The sequence below is a fragment of the Galleria mellonella genome, unplaced genomic scaffold (genome assembly GCF_026898425.1).
Source record: "Galleria mellonella isolate WM207_F2 unplaced genomic scaffold, CSIRO_AGI_GalMel_v1 utg171, whole genome shotgun sequence".
Taxonomy (NCBI): domain Eukaryota; kingdom Metazoa; phylum Arthropoda; class Insecta; order Lepidoptera; family Pyralidae; genus Galleria; species Galleria mellonella.
In genome coordinates, this window is record NW_026442014.1 from 2,303,617 (window position 1) to 2,322,747 (window position 19,131).

Genomic DNA, 19,131 nt, shown 5'->3' on the forward strand with positions numbered 1-19,131 from the left:
ATTCCTAATTATATTGTCAGAAATTAATATATGAAGGAACTTTTAAAAAAAATTCCCTCAAAAATTGTCCTATTGTGATTGGTTGAATATATCGTCCAATCATTGTGTATGAAGAATAAGATATCCAATCAAGAGTATTCTCAAAAAAAACATTATGGTGTCAACTTGTCAACAACTGTCAAAAATGTCAAATCAATTCTACATAGAGTAAGTTGGTAGACTAAATGCGTATTTATGTGTTCTTTCATTTTATTGTTTTAGCGACATAAAAATAGTCTTTTAATAAAACGATAATATTGTAATAATCATCTAACATGTCTGATAACGACGATGATTATATGTGTGAGGAAGAAGAGGACTATGGCTTGGTTTGTATTTATATAAGTACATACAAATTTATACGCTAGATAGTAAATGTTACTTGTGATGATAAAGAAACCTGTTTCTAAGTCTGGTGAAAAAACTAATGAAACTAACAGATTTAGTAATTTTTCATATATATCAAGCTGTATTTTATATTCTATAGTGTTATCCATCAATTTTAGCTTTTAATAAATATAAAAATGGGTAACCTTAAAAGTGAAAAATTTGTTGTTTGTCCATATTTTTACTTAGAAAAAACTGCCCAATCATCGTTTAAAGAGTTCAACCCATTTAAACAATGATTGAATAGCCTTCCTATTATCTTTTCACTCACTAATCGTTCAAAGACTTTCATCATAAATCTTACACCTTTCTCACTCAAAATATAAAGCTGTTGTAGCTTAGAGTAATATGAGGATTATCACTAGATCTATCTACAGTACATTAAATTTACAATATATGTTATACAATTCTTTGTAGCAAAGGAGGCAAAATCTTTAAATAGGTTTTTTAGTAATTTTTGTGTTTTTTATGATGGATACATAGATAACATCTATATATCTAATAAAATCATTAATAAATTGCAGGAATACTCTGAAGATAGTAATTCAGAACCTGATGTGGACTTAGAGAACCAGTATTACAACAGTAAAGCATTGAAGGAAGATGAGCCTCAAGCAGCACTGCTCAGTTTCCAGAAGGTGTTGGAGTTGGAGGGAGGAGACAAAGGCGAATGGGGTTTCAAAGCTCTTAAACAGATGATAAAGATTAATTTTAAATTGGTCAGTTGATATTATAGTACATATATAGCATACCTTTTCTATTATTTGAATCCATTATTACATATCATACTCAAGTGGAAAGCTTTATTGGATATATAATTATTAAATTATATTTATTTTGTAGGGGAGCCCTAGATTTCTAGGACACTATTACTATACTAATTTGCTGTATTGTTTTCCTTCTATAGTTAATTACTATATAAATGTTCTATAAACTTCTATAAGAAAATTCATAATAGAAAAGTAAGTGTTATCGATGACCCCCCTTATGGATAGTGGTAACTGTTGCCTACTAACACAAAGAAAGTAATTAATTTTACTAATGCTGTTCCTATATATACTATATAAATAATTTTTTTATATTTTTAGGGGAATTTTACAGAGATGATGACAAGATACAAACAGTTGCTGACTTATATAAAGAGTGCTGTCACAAGGAATCATTCTGAAAAATCTATTAATTCTATTTTAGATTATATATCAACTTCTAGAAATGTAAGTATCATATCATGCTAGCTATTCTTTGTGTCATTGCTCATATTGTCCCTTAGCTAACAACACCACGTAAGACATTTTTATCAACTTTACAGGAGACGAAAAAAACTGTCTATTTAAAAAAATCGGTAGAACTTTTCTGTTATTACTTAATAAATACCCTAGTTAATGGTTAAGAAATAATTATTTATACTTATTTTGAGGATTAACTTTAAGTTTTGTTTTATGACTTGAGCTGTGTTTGACTGATATTTTATGAGCATAAGGCGGTGTTGATTGCGGAATGTAAAGGAATATGTACTAAAAGTTGGTTTGAAAAAATTTACAAAGGAAAGTTTTTATTATGAAATATTTCAAGAATGATTAACAATCATTATAACATAGGTATCTATAATCTAATCTTAATTGCTTAAAGTGGTGGCACATGAACCTTTACAGCGTAAGTGCAATTATTATTTTTTGATTTTAATAAGTGAATATTTAAAACATAGTCTTTAATAAACTTCAACGAAACAACGCATAATAAATAAATAACACTAGTTTGAAGATACAGGGTCAATTTTGCCGATTCAACATCCTGTGTGAATACAGGCAAGCTCCGAACTGTGCAATAGTTTTGTCAATATCCTTCTCTTTCCTAGCTTGATCTTTCTTCAAAACATGTTGAATGTAATCTTCATCCATAATATTTCCAGTTTTATGACTATAACAAACATCACACTGGTCTTTCTTCGGGTGCAATAAGCTCAGATTGAGTTTCAAAAATAATTTGTCAAATAATTTACGACCACGGCATTCTCTACCTTTTAATCACAATTCTCTTTATATGTGTGATAGAGCTGTGTCATGTTCGAGAAAATTGGTTCTATATATTCTCTTGATGTAACATGTAGCACGACAGTAATGCGACGTCATCTTTGGAAGATCTGCTAAAAACTCTTTAACGTATTTGTAGTCTTCAATTTTCTCTGGATTTCTGCGATTACTTGTTGAATTACACTAATCGGGAGGCAATATCTGACAAACCAATCTTTAATGCCAAGAATGGGCAAAAAATTTTTTTACAGACTTGGTGATACCGTACATTATCAATCATCAAAATGTAAGTTCGACTCAGTTCTTTTGGATGAATTTGGATTAATAATTGCATTAAAAATATAAAAAACAAAAACATCTCTCAAAATAGCTCTACAAATCGCAAATTCGGCCCACATGGAGTATTGCTGTCACTTATGAGCGGGAGTACCTAAATACCCGCTTGAACCCTTCGACTCATTGCAACGACAAGCTATGAGAATTGTCGGTGATCCCAGGCTTACAAACGGTATCGAATCCTTAAGTTTTAGGAGAGATTTTGCCTTACTCTGCGTGTTCTACTGCTTGTACAATGGATTGTGCTCAGAGGAATTGTTCAATATGATGCCCGCGGCTACTTTCCGCCATCATACGGCTTACCATCGACAGGAAGTTCCTTCTCATATCCTACAGCCTCAATGGTCGCGTAAAGCGCGGTTTCAGAGATGTTTCCTCCCACGAACACTCAAGTTATGGAATGAGGGAGCTCATTTCATAACTTAAGAGGTTTTCCCAAGAGCCTATAGCATGGGGTACTTCAAAAGGGGGTAAAAAGGTTTCTTCAGCAATACCAGAGGTATTACGCGCGCGTTGCCGACCCTAAAGAAACCTCTTTACCCCCCTTTTGAAGAATGTTTGTTTGCCACCTCAGTGGTATAAAAAAAATAAACCTATGCTACTAACCTAGTTTAATTCTTTTTTATCTTTGAAATTAATTTATTATATAGCATACCTTTTTATCTTCTATTAAAACTTCTGACCTTTCAGCAATAGTACTCACAAAAAATACAATAATTACGAAGCGCGGAGTACTTTTCAAGAAAAGTATGACAGACTTACGACTTGTGCGGTGTTGAAAGGCCAACCAACTTGCGCGCTATTACTACTATTCGAATTACAACTTCTGTTTGGCTGAAATCTATATCATGTGAACAATGGTTAGACGCGCAATGAGCAGCTCTATCTAAAGGCATTCAAAAGTGAAAACCACCAATTTTCGACTTAAGCGGTGTTGTAAGCTAAGGGATGATATGTATCGTATCAGTATATAAAGTGTTATATATTTAGTTACTATATAACCTACTTGTATACAAAATTTTATTCAAATCTGTTTAGGTGTTTAAACATAATTGAGTAACAATAATTTACATATGCAAATATCTTTACAAACTCATATTTATAATATTAATGGAATTAAAATGTGTATACATAATTATGTTTAGATACTTGGATGTTTAAAGAACTTTTGTATTGGTAAATACACAATGATACTTCAAGTATCAGAAATGTATATAGATCATGTCTTATATTTATGTATAGTGTGCATATGCATACATAATATATCTTAGGTTTAGCTAGTCCCTATTAAAATTATAAATGTAAAAGCAAGTTTGTTATTTTATTACATCTTGAGAACTCTACCAATCATCAAAAAGTTAAGTATCCATCTAATATTTAGGGATAGAAAAACACTTTTTAATTCATAATAAATATGTTCAGAATAAATTAGTATTTTTATAAACATTTTTATTTCCATGTGTATTATATACATACTTAATATTTTATTTAACAGATGGAACTGCTCCAAGATTTCTATGAAACAACATTAGAAGCATTAAAAGATGCAAAGAATGACAGACTCTGGTTTAAGACTAACACAAAATTAGGAAAACTATATTATGACAGGGGTGATTTCAACAAACTGGCAAAAATTTTAAAACAACTACATCAAAGCTGTCAGGTAAAGTTTAATATATGTATATGTTGCAATAAATACAGGCTATTTATGTGTACTTGGCACAATTGGTAAACAATTTTGGTGTATGTCAAAATCACTGTCTTTGTCTTGAAATAACAGTGTATGAAAAAAAACAAGAAAAAAGTAAAAAAACAAATTATACCATGGTGGTGGCAAACAAGCATATTGTAAACAGTCTGTAGTCTATGGATGCTTGTAATACCATGGGTATCACATTCTCGTCATCCATTCTTATATCAGCTTTTAACTGTCCTCTACTGAACATAAGCCTTCTCCCAGGGTGGTTTTGCCATTAGATGCCACACATGGCAGGTGGATTGGCAACCACAGTTGGGCTTTGGGTATGTTTTAAAAGGGGCACTGCTCATCCCTGCCCTCCCTTAGTTGCCTCTTACAACACCCACAGGAAAGCAAGGGGTGACCTATTCTATGCCGGGACCACATGGAAGGAGTATCGTATGTGTGAATAATATTAACTGATTATTATTTTATTGTAACATATACTGTTACTTTTTGTCAGTTTTATTTTTGACTTAATTCCATAAAAAGACATGCTTTGACATGGTTGTTTTATTATGATGTGCACTGTATTCTATAATATAAAAACTTGATATTTCAGACTGACGATGGAGAAGATGACCTGAAGAAAGGCACACAGTTGCTAGAGATCTATGCACTTGAAATCCAAATGTACACAGCCCAAAAGAACAACAAGAAGTTGAAAGCACTGTATGAACAATCTCTGCACATTAAATCGGCCATACCACATCCTTTAATCATGGGAGTTATTCGAGGTTGCTATCTATTGTTTATCATTATTATAATTTAGACTTTCATTAAATGTATTTACTAGAGGAACACTTTGTACAAAAGTTATTTACATGGGTACCATGAAGCTGTTACGTTTGCATGGCTGTATTTTGATTTGAAGATTGAAACATTATACTCGGTTATGTCCATGGTAATGTTCGTGTCTGTAGGCGATGCTTCCCACTTTACATTGGGTGAGCCATAAACTTCTTCACCATTTTAAGTTGTATTAAAAAAAATTTGTAAGTATATATATTTATATGTATAGTATTTATAAGTTATGTCATTTCTTTATTGTCTAAAGCCAAAAGTTTCCAGTGCTTTCCATTCTATTCTGTGTTTGTTTATTTGTGTTTAAAGTGCTGTAGATTGGTAACATTTGGCTCTGTGGTGGATCCTGTCATATATATTAGTATTTGAAAATTACAGAATGTGGGGGAAAGATGCATTTGAGGGAGGGCGAGTTCGAAAAGGCGCACACTGATTTTTTCGAAGCATTCAAAAATTACGACGAGTCTGGGAGTCCTAGAAGAACTACTTGTTTGAAATATCTTGTGCTAGCTAATATGTAAGTACATACTTTGATTTTTATTCAGTTTAAAATACTTTCATTGTTACATGCTTATTGAATCATAGTTTTGTTATGCAATTTTAAGATTTGAATTTTGACAAATATTTCCTATGTTTCAAAATTTTGTTCTGCAAAGAAGAAACACCAACTTTTTATGTAAAAAGTTTTTATGTGACTTTATAATAATGTAATATTGAAGTATATTGATTGTAAAATGAAATATGAAAATCGATTTATATTTGGCGGGAAAACATGTAATATATATTTTCAATGTTTCATATATATATATATAAAATTCTCATAAGTTGCTGTGAAATAAAATTTTAATATTAATCCAAATTTTGCTTGCAGGCTTATGAAATCTGGCATAAATCCATTTGACTCCCAAGAAGCTAAGCCCTACAAGAATGATCCTGAAATACTCGCAATGACTAATCTAGTAATGGCTTATCAAAATAATGACATCAATGATTTCGAATCTATATTAAAACACAATAGAAATAATATAATGGATGATCCATTCATTAGGGAACATATTGAAGACTTACTGAGGAACATTAGGACTCAAGTGCTGATAAAACTAATTGGTCCATACACTAGAATACATATACCTTTTATATCAAAAGAGTTGAATATTGATGAAAAGGAAGTGGAAAATTTACTTGTGACATGTATTTTAGACAAGTGAGTATATATTTCAATCTTGTATTATTTGAATTAGTGAAAATATGTTCATTGACATTATTTGTTATTAAAACAAAAACAATTTTCATTCAAGTAAATTTAATTGTAAACATTTTTGACTAATTATTGTTTTACACTCCACTTATTATTTTCCATGCTATAAAAATGTTAAAAAATTACTTCAAATTCACCCACTACATATTATATGTTGACATTATGAAATCAATATGGCAGCTGTAACCAGCAGAATATATTTTATTTTTATTATTTATCTGTTTACTAGAGGGAGAGTTTGTACAAAAGTTGTTTGCTTGGGTACCTCTGTTCAATTCGTATATCTACCGTGAAGCAGTTGTGTTTAAATGACTGTGTTTCGGTTTGAAGGGTGGAATATGGCAGTGAATTTACAGGGTACAGAGGCATAACACCTAAGTCCTCAGGAATGTTAACACATGGAGGCTATCATGGGCGAAATAGTATACTCTAATATGTCTATGGTATTACTCATGTCTATATGCGACAGTTACCATTTTCTATCTGGTGGGTTGTCAGTTTGGGAACATTTTCCGAGTAATGTTTACTTCATGTTTTGAACTCATTCATTAATTACTATATAATTAATTATGTATAAACTTCAATTTATCTAGTTCTTGTTTGGAAGTTGTCACAATATTGCGCACTGCTCTACCCATTGACATTGATATTCTTTTCCACTTTGGGTTTGCTGGAAGAGAGTTCATTTAGAGTTAAGCTCGCCTTTGTAGATTTGCTTACCTCTGTCACATTTTTATGTAATATTAGTATGTATAATAAAGTATATATAAATATATTTTTTAATTTACTCGCGACACAGCACAATAAGCGGCCGCATCGACCAGGTGAACTCCGTGCTGGAGCTCGCGAGCAGCGCCCGCGGTGCAGCCCGGTACTCCGCACTCGACAAATGGACCGCTCAGCTCGCCTGTCTGCATCTCGCGCTCGCCAACAAGATGGCTTAGCTGTACCCGAGACTCACCAGTTCACCATTTAATCATAACCTGCCTCTATAATACACTTCATAACTGCATGTTATGTTACGGTTGGACAGTTGGAAGGGTGGAATATAGAAGTGGAACTACTGGCTATGGAGGAATAACATCGAATTTCTTAAAAATAGAAATTATTGAGGGTTACTATGGGCGTCATAGCATACTGTGTGTTAATATTCGTGATGCCCTTAATAATCCTTTAAATATGAATTATTTTATGAACCTATTATTAAAGTCCAAATTAGTCATATTCATAATCTGTTTTCTATAATTGACACATGCATCTGTTTTTTTTTTCGAATTTCTTAATTACTTAATTTAGGAAAGACAACGCGCGCGGTAAACTCCGTTTACTATCAAACGGGCTGTGTGCTTGTTTGCCATATAGTAGTATAAAAAATAATAATAAGAAAATAGACTAATAAATTAATACACAAAAAAAAATCATAGTTATTTGATTGTTTTTTGTAGTAATATTTTCTAAAATGTGCCAATTATAAAAAATCTGATTATAGGCTTCATCTCCCTTCTACTGTCTATGGCTCCAAATGTTACATTGTTCCACCTTTAATAGTGAATTGAAGAGTTTTTCATCTTAAAAGGAATATGTTTTGGCAGTGGTGATTGTCGAGTGGACGGAATAATCGTATTGTATTACATCTTTTAAGTGAAAGCATTATTGTCCACAAACTTCATTGTTCCAAGTTATGTATTTATTTTAATTGGACTGGATTTGATTCTGAAATAATAATAATAATAATAATTTTTATTTCAGACTTTTTTGTCCATTAAATATTTATTAGTCATTTATGTCATTTCTCTAAACCTATCTTTAAAATGTCAATTCGATGTCACAGCTAAATATTTATTGTAAAAAACAATATGAACTATTTTTTTAATAGATATAAGTCACATTTATTATAGTTTCGGTTTATAATGTTTCACTAAACAGTAATGTTGCGAAAATATCGAATTATAATGTTAGGTTTAGAGAAATAGTACCTGCGTATCGGTCCCATTGTATGTTTATATTTTTAATATTTATTTCGTAAAAAATTCCACAGTTGGTGTTTATATAAACGTTATTACAGACAGTTACACAAATTAGTTTTACACGCTTCTTATATGTATTAAAACAATGAACACTTTTTTTTTATTATATTCAAATTTCATTTATTGTAACAGGGTCACAATATTATACTAAGTTTAAAATAAATATGCACACGACTATAATCCCTAATGGGGTAGTAAGAGGCAATAGTCAACTGGTGAATGTAACATTCACCACATGTAGTATATGCCACATTTCGCTAAAAATATTATATGTTAACCCTAAGATATATATACAGTGGTGGTCACATAATTAAAGACACTTAGAGGAAATTAGTATTTTCAAAGTTTACTTACCCTGTATTTTTTTCTACAATGTAGTAGGAGATTGCAATGTAAATTATTTTATTCTAACGATTATCGAGAATATATGAAAGGTAATAAAGATAACAAAATATTGTATTTTAAATATTTATTAATTTTTACTTCATTGTAGGCAGTACGAACTGATGTAAAGTCTTGGCCAATTAATTAAAGACACATAAATTAAGTAACTATATATATTTTTTTTATTGTAAATATTGAAACGGACTTAACTATAATTAGTTTTAGATGTATAATAAAATCATAAAAGTTTGTTATTAATATTTTGTAGCATGTCCTTTAGCAGCAATGACACCCTGACACCGCCTAGGCATTGAAGCAATCAAATTATTGCAGGTTTCGATCGATATCTGCTCCCATGCCTGTTTAAATGCCGTGTAAAGTTGATGCACATTACTTGTACGTTTCTGTGTGAATATTTTTAAGCAAATTCTAATCTTTCTCTAATACTTTCCTTCCTCAGAAGTGGGACCTTACGAGAAATTCTTCCAAACAAACCTGCCTCGCATAATCGCCTTCGAACCGTTCTTGCGGACACTCTATTAGTCCCCTCTACACCAAATACTTCACAGCGAATAGTTTCTGATCGTTTGAAAGGATCTTTTTTAACCAACAATGCTATTCTTGAGTCTTCTCGCAGGGTTGTTTTTCTCGGTCTAGGTTTCATAGGCACGTTTTCCGTAGTATTATACTTCTTAAAATGCCTAATAGCGTTCATCACCATATCTTTAGAGCATCGCAAGTGATTTGCAATTTTCCTGTATGACCAACCTTTGTCATAAAATTAAGAATTATCTTCCTTGTAGAAGGATCGCAGCTTTTGCTTTTTCCCATACTAATTAATTTTTTCACAATACGGTAACTAGTTTTCACAATACCAAATACTTATTCAGTTTTTTGGTCTAAACTAGCGTGTCACGAAAATTGGCGGCATAATAAAAAAAAAATCAAGAGTGCTCTTTTTATTTTAAATTTAGAACATGAATAATGCGCTGTCTTTAATTAGATGGCCAGCGTAAAGCAACCATAAAGTTATATGAAATCTCATAGTAAAAACAGTGCAAGGGACATCTATTGGTCAAAATTGTTTGAATATATACTATTTATAATATACCAAATGAATTGTAAATTTTTCCTTTATTTATATTGTTTTTAGGCATTTTTAAATTAGTAAAATAAGGGCCCTGTTACACCGGTTTGTTTATAAGTTTATGTAACATTACAGTGGGTGACCATGGTAAAACTATGTAGGTTTGTTGCAATGATAAAAAGAAATTCTAGTGTCCGACCGAACTTCTGGTTTCGACTCCGCCAATCTTAGAATTTCAACTGAAATCGAAATTGCGTTTGGGAGTTATTTTGTTACTATTGGTGCTGTTGATTGGTATTTTTTTTTTTTCTGTTAAAAATATTTAATCTAACATTTTTAAATAACATATAATGTAAAGAAAAATATATATATTACTAGATGACTCAATGATTTTTGTATTACCTATAACGCAATTTTCTATTTTTAATTTTTCGATTTCAGTTGAGCTTTAGGTGTATACCAATTTATTTTCTTTTGACCCACCCCTGTATTAATGCGAATAAAACAAAAAATTAAATTGGTCAAGCCGTTTTTGAATGAGATTACCAAAAAGCAATTTACAAGCTCAAAGGCATCGGTACTATAGGGAAATAAAAGCGATATTTGGTTACACCTGTGATTGTACGATACATATATTAAAAATACGTACATTTCGGTCGGACATTAATAAATCTTTGTACTTTATATGGACAGTCTGAAAATTCTGAAATTAATAAATAACAGATTTGTAATATTCAAATATAAAATTATGATATTTATTTCGGTTTTTTTATTGAAACGAATTATTAGGTATACAACTTTTTATTATATAAAAGTCATACATGTATTGTTATAAAAATACACAGTATAAAATGGACGGATTCGTATTTTATATCACAGGTTAGTTATATTCAGATCGATAGTATCTATACAAATGGTCGGTCGTACATTGCTATTACATAGCATCAACATATTGCAAATACCACCACATTAGAAACACAATGTCCAAACATTCTTATTAAAAAGTTCATTTGATGTTAGATTATAAATTAAAATTTTAAGTAAAATTATTAAATGGCACTATAGTATTTATAGTTATTGTAAAATACGATACGAAACCACTGGATTAACGAAATTCGAGGCAGTATTTATATAAATACTAGCTGTAACGCAGCGTTGTGCCCCTCGTTTAGAATAAAAAAATATCCTATGTGATAATAAAGGCTAGGGATATGTGTAACAAATTTCATTCAAATCCACTGAGTCATTTAAGTGTGACAAATATTTAAATATTTTACATTTTCAGTTACAATATTTAGTAAATTATGATTATTAATTTAGTAAAATACAAGGATTACAAACACTTGATATGTATTATGATATCAATGAACACAATACCTGTATGTATAGCCTCACTGCTATCAATCATAATAAAATACTGTCTGTTAGTAAACATAGGATATTTAGATTAAATCCTCTACTTGTAAAATATTATTACCCACTGATCATACTAAAAGAGATTATAATTAAGGTATTGGCAGTGAAAAAATATAATAAAATTCATAAATTCATTTTCCTTTCAATCTATGCATATAATGTAATAAATTCATGTTGAATCTACTCTTCCATCAAAAATATCCCTTCGTAGTCGTTATTCGCTATTCAATATTTTCTAATCACATACAAAGTTATATTGATCTGTATTCTATAATTTGAAAGGAATAAAACTAAAAAGCAAAACAAGCCGTCGTATGATTAACAGCTCGGCTATTGGCAACATAATGTTGCTAAAAGATTATGGTCGGATCCACACTATAATACGGATCAGTTCATTCTCGGTGTGATCTCGGTCTGGCAACACACTTCGAGAATGATCGGGACTAGACAGTGGTTTGAATACGCACATTGTTTTTTATGTAATATTTTATCAGACCAAAATCGGACCAAGACGAACCGAGACCGGCATGGTGTGGATCCGGCTTAAACAGTTATGTATAGAATGTTCACACATCTACTCAAATTTCAAATAATGAGGGGCGCTAGAGTAATGTCTGCACCCGGATGCTACATATGATGTTTACGGAGAGGCACAGTTTCGAATGGGCGTAGTGCGGATCCTTGTCATGCCTGTCAATGCAAAGTCGACATGTAATGTTTATACTGTGCCCTAGACATAATATCATGCGCATTCCAAATACCATGACGTCACGATGGCAGTTATCTCCCTTACTCATGATATAGTATGTTTCACGCAGGCGCTTAAACTCTAAAGATCCGCGTCTCCGTAAACGCATTGAGGGATTGAAGAGAACTAATATATGCCTCTCCGTTAATTAGGCCTTAGAGTATTTTTAATGAACGAAGATTGAATAGTCCATACGCCTCTGCTATTAGTATATAGTGGCGGACTATCAGTTAAGGATGACACAATGAGGATGTAGTCTGGTAAGTTGGTTTATGGTGGCGAAGGCGAGGACCACATAGAGGTCTACCTGACTACCCTGTCATTGCTGTCTAAGTGTTGTGTTGTCAGGTGGTCAATGCGCCGGTTTCTCGTGTAGCCAGGGCCGGAAGATGGGCAGCGTGCTAGGGTAGTGGGTGGGAGGGTGCGGCGGCTCATCGTTCTCGTCGCGGAACGGGTACGTGCCCAGCAGGATCGGCAACTGAAGCTTCACCTCCTTCTCCAAACTCTTGGGCTCGATGATAAACTGAAATAACAATTTAAAGCATTTTACTTATACATTGGTTTACTGCTATAATTCAAGACAGTTGCAGATTGAAAAAAAACATGTTTTATAATATTACATAGCAGTGAGAGAAAAAATAATGGTACCTATTGAAATTAGGCATATAAAAAGTATACAAGGGAGCATATGTAGTAGGACAAAAATTATGAGGTATGGAGGCAAAACATGAGAAATGAGTAGTGTTTATCATAGTACTGTTTACATCTATAGTGCTGTATGTGCATGGTGCTGTTTATATCTATAGGTGATGGTTACCACTTTCTGTTAGTAGAGCTATTGGCTTTTTTGTCTTTGTAAGTGAAAAAAGAAACTCACGAAGACGTCGTACTGCACGGCGATGAGGTGGCAGCCGCGCAGGTTGGTGGGCGGCAGCGGCGGCACGTACAGCAGCTCGCGCCGCCACTCGTCGCTGTGGCCGGCGCGCAGCTTGCCGTGCCGCAGCGACGCTAGCTCGCGCACCTCCTTCGCCGCCACCTTGCCGTGCGCTGAATACTGGATCGTCTACCGGGAGTGCATGGAAAGTTGAATTTACGAGTTACAGTAATACAAATAAGGCACAACGTAAAAAACTACCTTGTTATTTTACAAACAACACGAACTGACACACTGGTGTATATTAAATGTTTAAAAAACAAACAGTACCAATCTTAGGGGTGAAGTTTGGTAGTCGAGAGGCACTATGATACAGATGGGGCACCATATATTACTAAAGGGTCACATCAAATTGGAGATTGATACTTCTGACTAAATAGTGTTTTTTTTTAATTAGCTTAGGCCCAGGAGGGTGCTGACTGCGTGCATGATGTGTGGCAGCGTGCGGTGGGTACCTCAGTGAGCGCGGCGCGCGTGCAGCGGATGGTGGTGCGCGAGTTGTTGACTAGCAGCGCGTCGAGCGCGATGCTCTCGCCGGGCACGTACGCACCGCGTTGCAGCGCCACGCGGCACACCACCGCGCCGCCGCCCACGCAGCCCACGCCCAGCCGGTGCTCCACGCTGCACTCGAACTGTTGCTGCAGTACAGTATATTGCAACACCTCATTTAATGTGTACATAATACATACGTAATAGGGGGAAAGGGATTGTTAGTAATGGAGACTGAGAATCCCATTGCTAGCAATATACCCAACCAGGTCGATCTCCTCGCGGTTCCCCCTGGAAACTATCGTGGTTAATTCCTGGAGAATTCATCATGATGGGCTAACTGGCCTGTTTTCATTCTCATCTATCACTCTTCACTGGTGCTCCGCCAGCATATCCCGTTAGCGCAGGCAGGGTTACCATACCATTTTCACCCATCAAAAAAAAAATACATACGTAATAAAGTAATCCAACTCAGATTAGAAGCTGCATGATACAGCTGGGCTATATTTGTAGTTTTAACCTCTCGACTTTATCACAATTTGCTATACCTCCAGCAAGTTGACTCAAATCAACATCAATATATTGTTAGTTAGTATTTCTATGAGCAGTAATTTAAAAATATTATAAATTTTAATTCTATATTTAATCTCTATTAACATAGAGAATAAATAAAAAAGTACATAAAAATAGACACTGTCGGGTACAAAAAACAGGGGTAGTATGCACATGAAAGTCTATATATACTCAGACATGTTTTGTTCAAGAACAATTATTTTCCTACTTATACCTTTAGCTTACTAAAATATTGATAATACTCACAGCTAAGACTGGTGGCTCCAAATTCAAGTCAATAGGGTTCATTACAATGAAGACTTGCTGATTTTTGTGTGTTAAACCATTGGGTTCTCTTAAAGCTGCTTTACAATAATACTGAACCCAACCATGAGTGCCGAGGAATGTGGACGGCAGCCCCATTGGTAGGCCCAACTTGAATGGGAAGCTATGAATGCCTGGTGAAAGCACTGATGTGCCATGACCTGAAAGAAAAAAATGACTATACAAAGGCCAATTAGAAAATATATTATTTGTGATTCTTATTACAGTTTATGAACTACATATCTGTAATATTAGTTTTATTTTTCAGAATTTTTGTGTGTTGCTCTGTATTAATTTTGTGTGTATGTGATTATAAGATAATGAATAATAAAATTGCAGTTTCTTATGGATTTTATGAGAAATTAATCTCTCATATAGATTCCTAAAACTACATACTAAATGCAGAATTATCTTGGGTTTTATTCAGACTTTAATTCTGAAGTGTACAGGTAGACAAAGTTATAGAACAAACACTGGTTATTAAGTAGCTTACAATATTGTTGTTTAAGACTAGCTTTATAGCAGATTTCCAATAAGAATTGTCATAAAAAATATTTTACCTAAATGTTGTTAGAATATGTTTCTATACTGTGTCAAATATAATTTATATTTACTTAATCATAAAGTGTGTGTGATTTATAATATCAGTTGTATATACCTGGTTCTCCAAGCAGTCTCATTCTAAAATCAATGTAATTCTCTTTGTCAAACAGCCTTTCATGACGACCGTTGCCAACTCTCACCACACCTTCACCAACTACATGAAAATGTAGACCTATAAACCAAATAAAGTATTTTCTTTAGCTATAGTTTCAAAAACTCTTTAACTCAGTTCATATGAATATAAAATAAAGTTTTACCTAATACAGGTGTATCATCTTGCAGTTCCATCAACACTTTTCCTGATAGAAATTGACCAGGAAAATATAATAATGATGTGTTGTCAAACACAATGAGGAACTTGAGCAATTTTCTAGGCATTTTCACTTAGTTTTATTAATAGTATATGATGTTCACTATTCCTGCTAATACAAAAGTAAATTATAAATCACGATAGACGACACAGTATGTAGTAATGTTTTATATATGGTAATGTTGAATTATGCAATTTATTAGCACTTTTATAACTAAACTTTTGAACATAAACTATAAAATTTAATACAAAAATTAAAGGACTAGGGCTAGATGAAGGAACCTTGCAGTTACGAAAGTTACGCCCACTATTTATTTTATAGTAAACTTCTTAAATCACGAATGGGTGTCCGTAGGTTGTGGACAACAAAGTTGAGAAATATGTTAATCGAAGTCTCGAAGGCCGTTAGCTTACACTAGTATAGAAAATATTTCATAAATAAAACCAACCAGATATTTAGAACTTATAAGCAGCCTAGTCCTTTTATTTTTTGTTAATATTTACAGGGGACTTTTTTAATAGAATAAAATAAATATGAATAATGTTTACTAAAACTTCTAAAAAGTTATGATATGAAACTTTGTGTCACTGTCAGACCATCTACTGACAGTCAATCAAACAGTCAAGTCAAGCAACCTATTTTTGTAGTGGATACAGCTCTTTCAAATAGGGGTGTTCGTTATATATCGTTATCAAAATATATCGATATTAGCATTCGATATATCAAATTGGTTTGATATTATCAAATAACAAAATATCAATATAAAAAATTGATATATTTTATTTGATACAAAAAATAGTTTCCAATACACTCAGACACTAGACACTCAGACACTAGACACTCAGACACTAGACACTCAGACACTAGACACTCAGACATTAGGCACTCAGACACTAGACATTCAGACCCACAGACACTAAACACTCGGTCACTAGACACTAGACACTCAGACACTAGACACTAGACTCTCAGACACTCAGACACACAGACACTAGACACTAGACACTAGACACTCAGGCAGTCGGAAGGAATATTACCTTGAGATGGTCCCATTGTCACCATGTCAGGATTTGATGATGGGATCCCAGGGAAATCGAGGGCAACTCTCTTTATTTTATAGGCACCAAAATATTTTTCATGTAATTTCTAAAGCTATTCAGATATTTGCGTCTGGTAGTCATCATCTCATGTTGCTTAACTTATGATGGGAGGTACAACTCCTTAACGGTTAGGAGTTAAGAGATAATTCCTGAAATATTAGGCACGTTTAGACCGTTAGTAGTAGTTTTTCAAGTAATATTCAGATGAGCTGATGATGAAGTACAACTCCTTAACGGTTAGGAGTTAAGGGATAATTCTTTAAATATCATAGGCACGTTTATACCGTTAGTTGTATTCTTTCAAGTGACATGAGCTGACGATAAAATAGCATTCCTTAACTCTCAGGAGTTACGGAATAATATTTATTTATTTACACTTTATTGCACCAAGTAAAAAGAGAAATAACAAATACAGTAAATATTAATGAGAAGTGATACAAAAGGCGGCATTATCGCTAAGCAATCTCTTCCAGACAACCTTTGGGTAGAGGACATTGAGAAAAAGACAAGGAGTAGGTGGCGCACTATTATATAAATATTATCATATACAAACATATATACACACATACATACACATACATATATAATATATACACAATTAAATATATACATAACATACACATACTTAACAGCACACATAATACTGCAATATCGAGAATAAGGGAGAGGCCTTAGCTGTTAGTCTGGATATTGCGAAAGCCTTTGATCGGGTGTGGCATAAGGCACTAATCTCGAAACTACCTTCGTTTGGGTTGCCTGCGAGATTGTGCAGTTGGGTCGCCAGCTTTCTTAAGGAACGTAGCATTAAGGTCGTAGTCGACGGTGCATGCTCTGACTTAAAACCTGTGAATGCTGGTGTCCCGCAAGGCTGTGTACTATCTCCGACACTGTTTCTTCTGCATATCAATGATATGTTACAGATCAGTGATATTCATTGTTATGCAGACGACAGTACAGGAGATGCATTATACACCGGTCATGCAAAGATCTCGCGGGCACATACCGATGAGCTCCGGAACAGACTTGTGTCTGAAATCGAAACTTCACTCGATAAAGTTTCGATCTGGGGTGAACGCAATCTTGTTCACTTTAACCCTAAGAAGACACAAGTCTGCGCGTTCACCGCAAAAAAGACACAGTTTGTCGTATCTCCTCACTTTCGGGGCACTTCCCTTGATAATAAGTCGAGTCTGGGGATTCTTGGCGTCGATATATCTAGCGACGTCCAGTTTTGCGGTCATCTGGAGGAAAAAGCTAAGATAGCTTCCAAAAAGTTGGGGGTGCTCAATAGGGTGAGACGGTATTTCACGCCAGAAAACCGCCTAAAACTGTATAAAGCTCAAGTGAGGCCACACATGGAATACTGTTCTCACCTGTGGGCAGGAGCGCCACAGTACCAACTCCTTCCGTTAGACCGCATTCAAAGTCGGGCAGCTCGAATTGTTGACGATCGGCGTCTTACTGTCCGGCTCGACCCACTGAGGCTGCGTAGAGATGTTGCATCTCTGTGCATCTTGTACCGAATTTATCATGGGGAGTGCTCTGAAGAATTGTTCGGATTGATACCTGCTGCAGATTTTCACCATCGTACAACCCGCCATAAACTAAAATTTCATCCCAACCATCTGGACGAGTGGCGGTCCTCCACCGTGCGTTTTTCAAGGCACTTTCTCCCACGCACAACCACTCTTTGGAATCAACTTCCAGCAGCAGTATTTCCGAACCGATACGACAACATAACCTTCAAGAAAAGAGCATATTCCTTTTTAAAAGGCCGGCAGCACACCTGTAATGCCGTAGGTGTTGTGGGTGACCATGGGCGGCGGTAGTCACTTACCATCAGGTGAGCCGCATGCTCGTTTGCCCCCTGTGTTGTAAAAAAAAAAAAAAAAATATGTCGACAGAAACTACTTATCACTTCTTGGATAGATGTGGACGTGTAAGACAATCGTCTTCATTTCATAATCGACTTTAAAAAATGAGGAGTTTCTATGTTTGAATGTATATTTTTTTTTGTATGTTGACCATATGTATACTCCGTCAATTGTGGACCGATTATGAAAATTCTTTTTTTGTCACCAATTCAGAATTTGGATCCCATGAAAATCGAGGGAAATCATAAAAATTTTTAGTGTAAATATAAAAATATACTAAAAATGGAAAAATAAATAAACTTTAAATAAAATTAACCGACTGCAAAAACCACAAAACGTAAAAAATACAAAAAGTAAAAAATAACAAAATACAAATTTAATCTTATTCAAATAAATTTTAATTTCATTTTATAAAACTTTTAAATAGTTATGTAATCCTATAAAAATACATAAAAATTTAATACTTATATTTTTGCTATTTATTTTAACATTAATTAATTAACTAAATATTAAAAAACGGAACAGTAACATTTCTAAAAAAAAAGAGGTTGTGACTTGTGACGAAAAGAGGGCCGTATCGGCTTTATACGAGTTGATTCGAATTGATAGAAAAGCCAGTTCGATTGAGCCGGCGGCAATGCAGCTCGAGTAACTCGAGTTTTTTATTCGAATCGCTCATCGCTTCTGTGT

At 33.8% G+C, this 19,131-nt stretch overlaps 2 protein-coding genes across 9 annotated transcripts; one reads left to right on the top strand and one right to left on the bottom strand.

The window, feature by feature from the left end:
* The first annotated feature begins 184 nt into the window (after positions 1-184).
* Positions 185-10,848, top strand: LOC113518163 (COP9 signalosome complex subunit 2). Its single transcript, XM_026902947.3, has 8 exons — positions 185-368; positions 951-1,145; positions 1,515-1,640; positions 4,288-4,455; positions 5,093-5,267; positions 5,713-5,851; positions 6,206-6,538; positions 7,392-10,848. The coding sequence occupies exons 1-8, from the start codon at positions 315-317 to the stop codon at positions 7,534-7,536; spliced, it is 1,335 nt and encodes a 444-aa protein (XP_026758748.1). The 5' UTR covers positions 185-314; the 3' UTR covers positions 7,537-10,848.
* A 27-nt stretch (positions 10,849-10,875) lies between these two features.
* Positions 10,876-16,075, bottom strand: LOC113518152 (arrestin domain-containing protein 4). Of its 8 annotated transcripts, none has more exons than XM_031912976.2 (7): positions 15,916-16,075; positions 15,414-15,575; positions 15,212-15,328; positions 14,497-14,714; positions 13,644-13,826; positions 13,132-13,317; positions 10,876-12,777 (listed from the first exon to the last, which is right to left on the bottom strand). In XM_031912976.2, exons 2-7 carry the CDS (start codon positions 15,532-15,534, stop codon positions 12,607-12,609), a joined length of 996 nt encoding a protein of 331 aa, XP_031768836.1. In that variant the 5' UTR covers positions 15,535-15,575; positions 15,916-16,075; the 3' UTR covers positions 10,876-12,606. The 8 variants fall into 8 exon arrangements, with proteins under 8 accessions (XP_031768836.1, XP_026758735.1, XP_031768835.1 ...); XM_026902934.3 differs by having other exon boundaries at positions 15,414-15,578; XM_031912975.2 differs by having other exon boundaries at positions 15,414-15,685.
* Positions 16,076-19,131: the final 3,056 nt, after the last annotated feature.

Bases quoted from the DNA above. Each gene is read 5' to 3' on its own strand.
- LOC113518163 (XM_026902947.3), top strand. From the start codon at position 315: ATGTCTGATAACGACGATGATTATATGTGTGAGGAAGAAGAGGACTAT. The intron at 1,641-4,287 runs GTAAGTATCATA...TTTATTTAACAG, and splicing joins ATATATCAACTTCTAGAAAT to ATGGAACTGCTCCAAGATTT. The intron at 5,852-6,205 runs GTAAGTACATAC...TTTTGCTTGCAG, and splicing joins TATCTTGTGCTAGCTAATAT to GCTTATGAAATCTGGCATAA.
- LOC113518152 (XM_031912976.2), bottom strand. From the start codon at position 15,534: ATGCCTAGAAAATTGCTCAAGTTCCTCATTGTGTTTGACAACACATCA. The intron at 14,715-15,211 runs GTATATACAACT...TTTTTCTTTCAG, and splicing joins GAGACTGCTTGGAGAACCAG to GTCATGGCACATCAGTGCTT. The intron at 13,827-14,496 runs GTGAGTATTATC...ACTGTACTGCAG, and splicing joins TGGAGCCACCAGTCTTAGCT to CAACAGTTCGAGTGCAGCGT.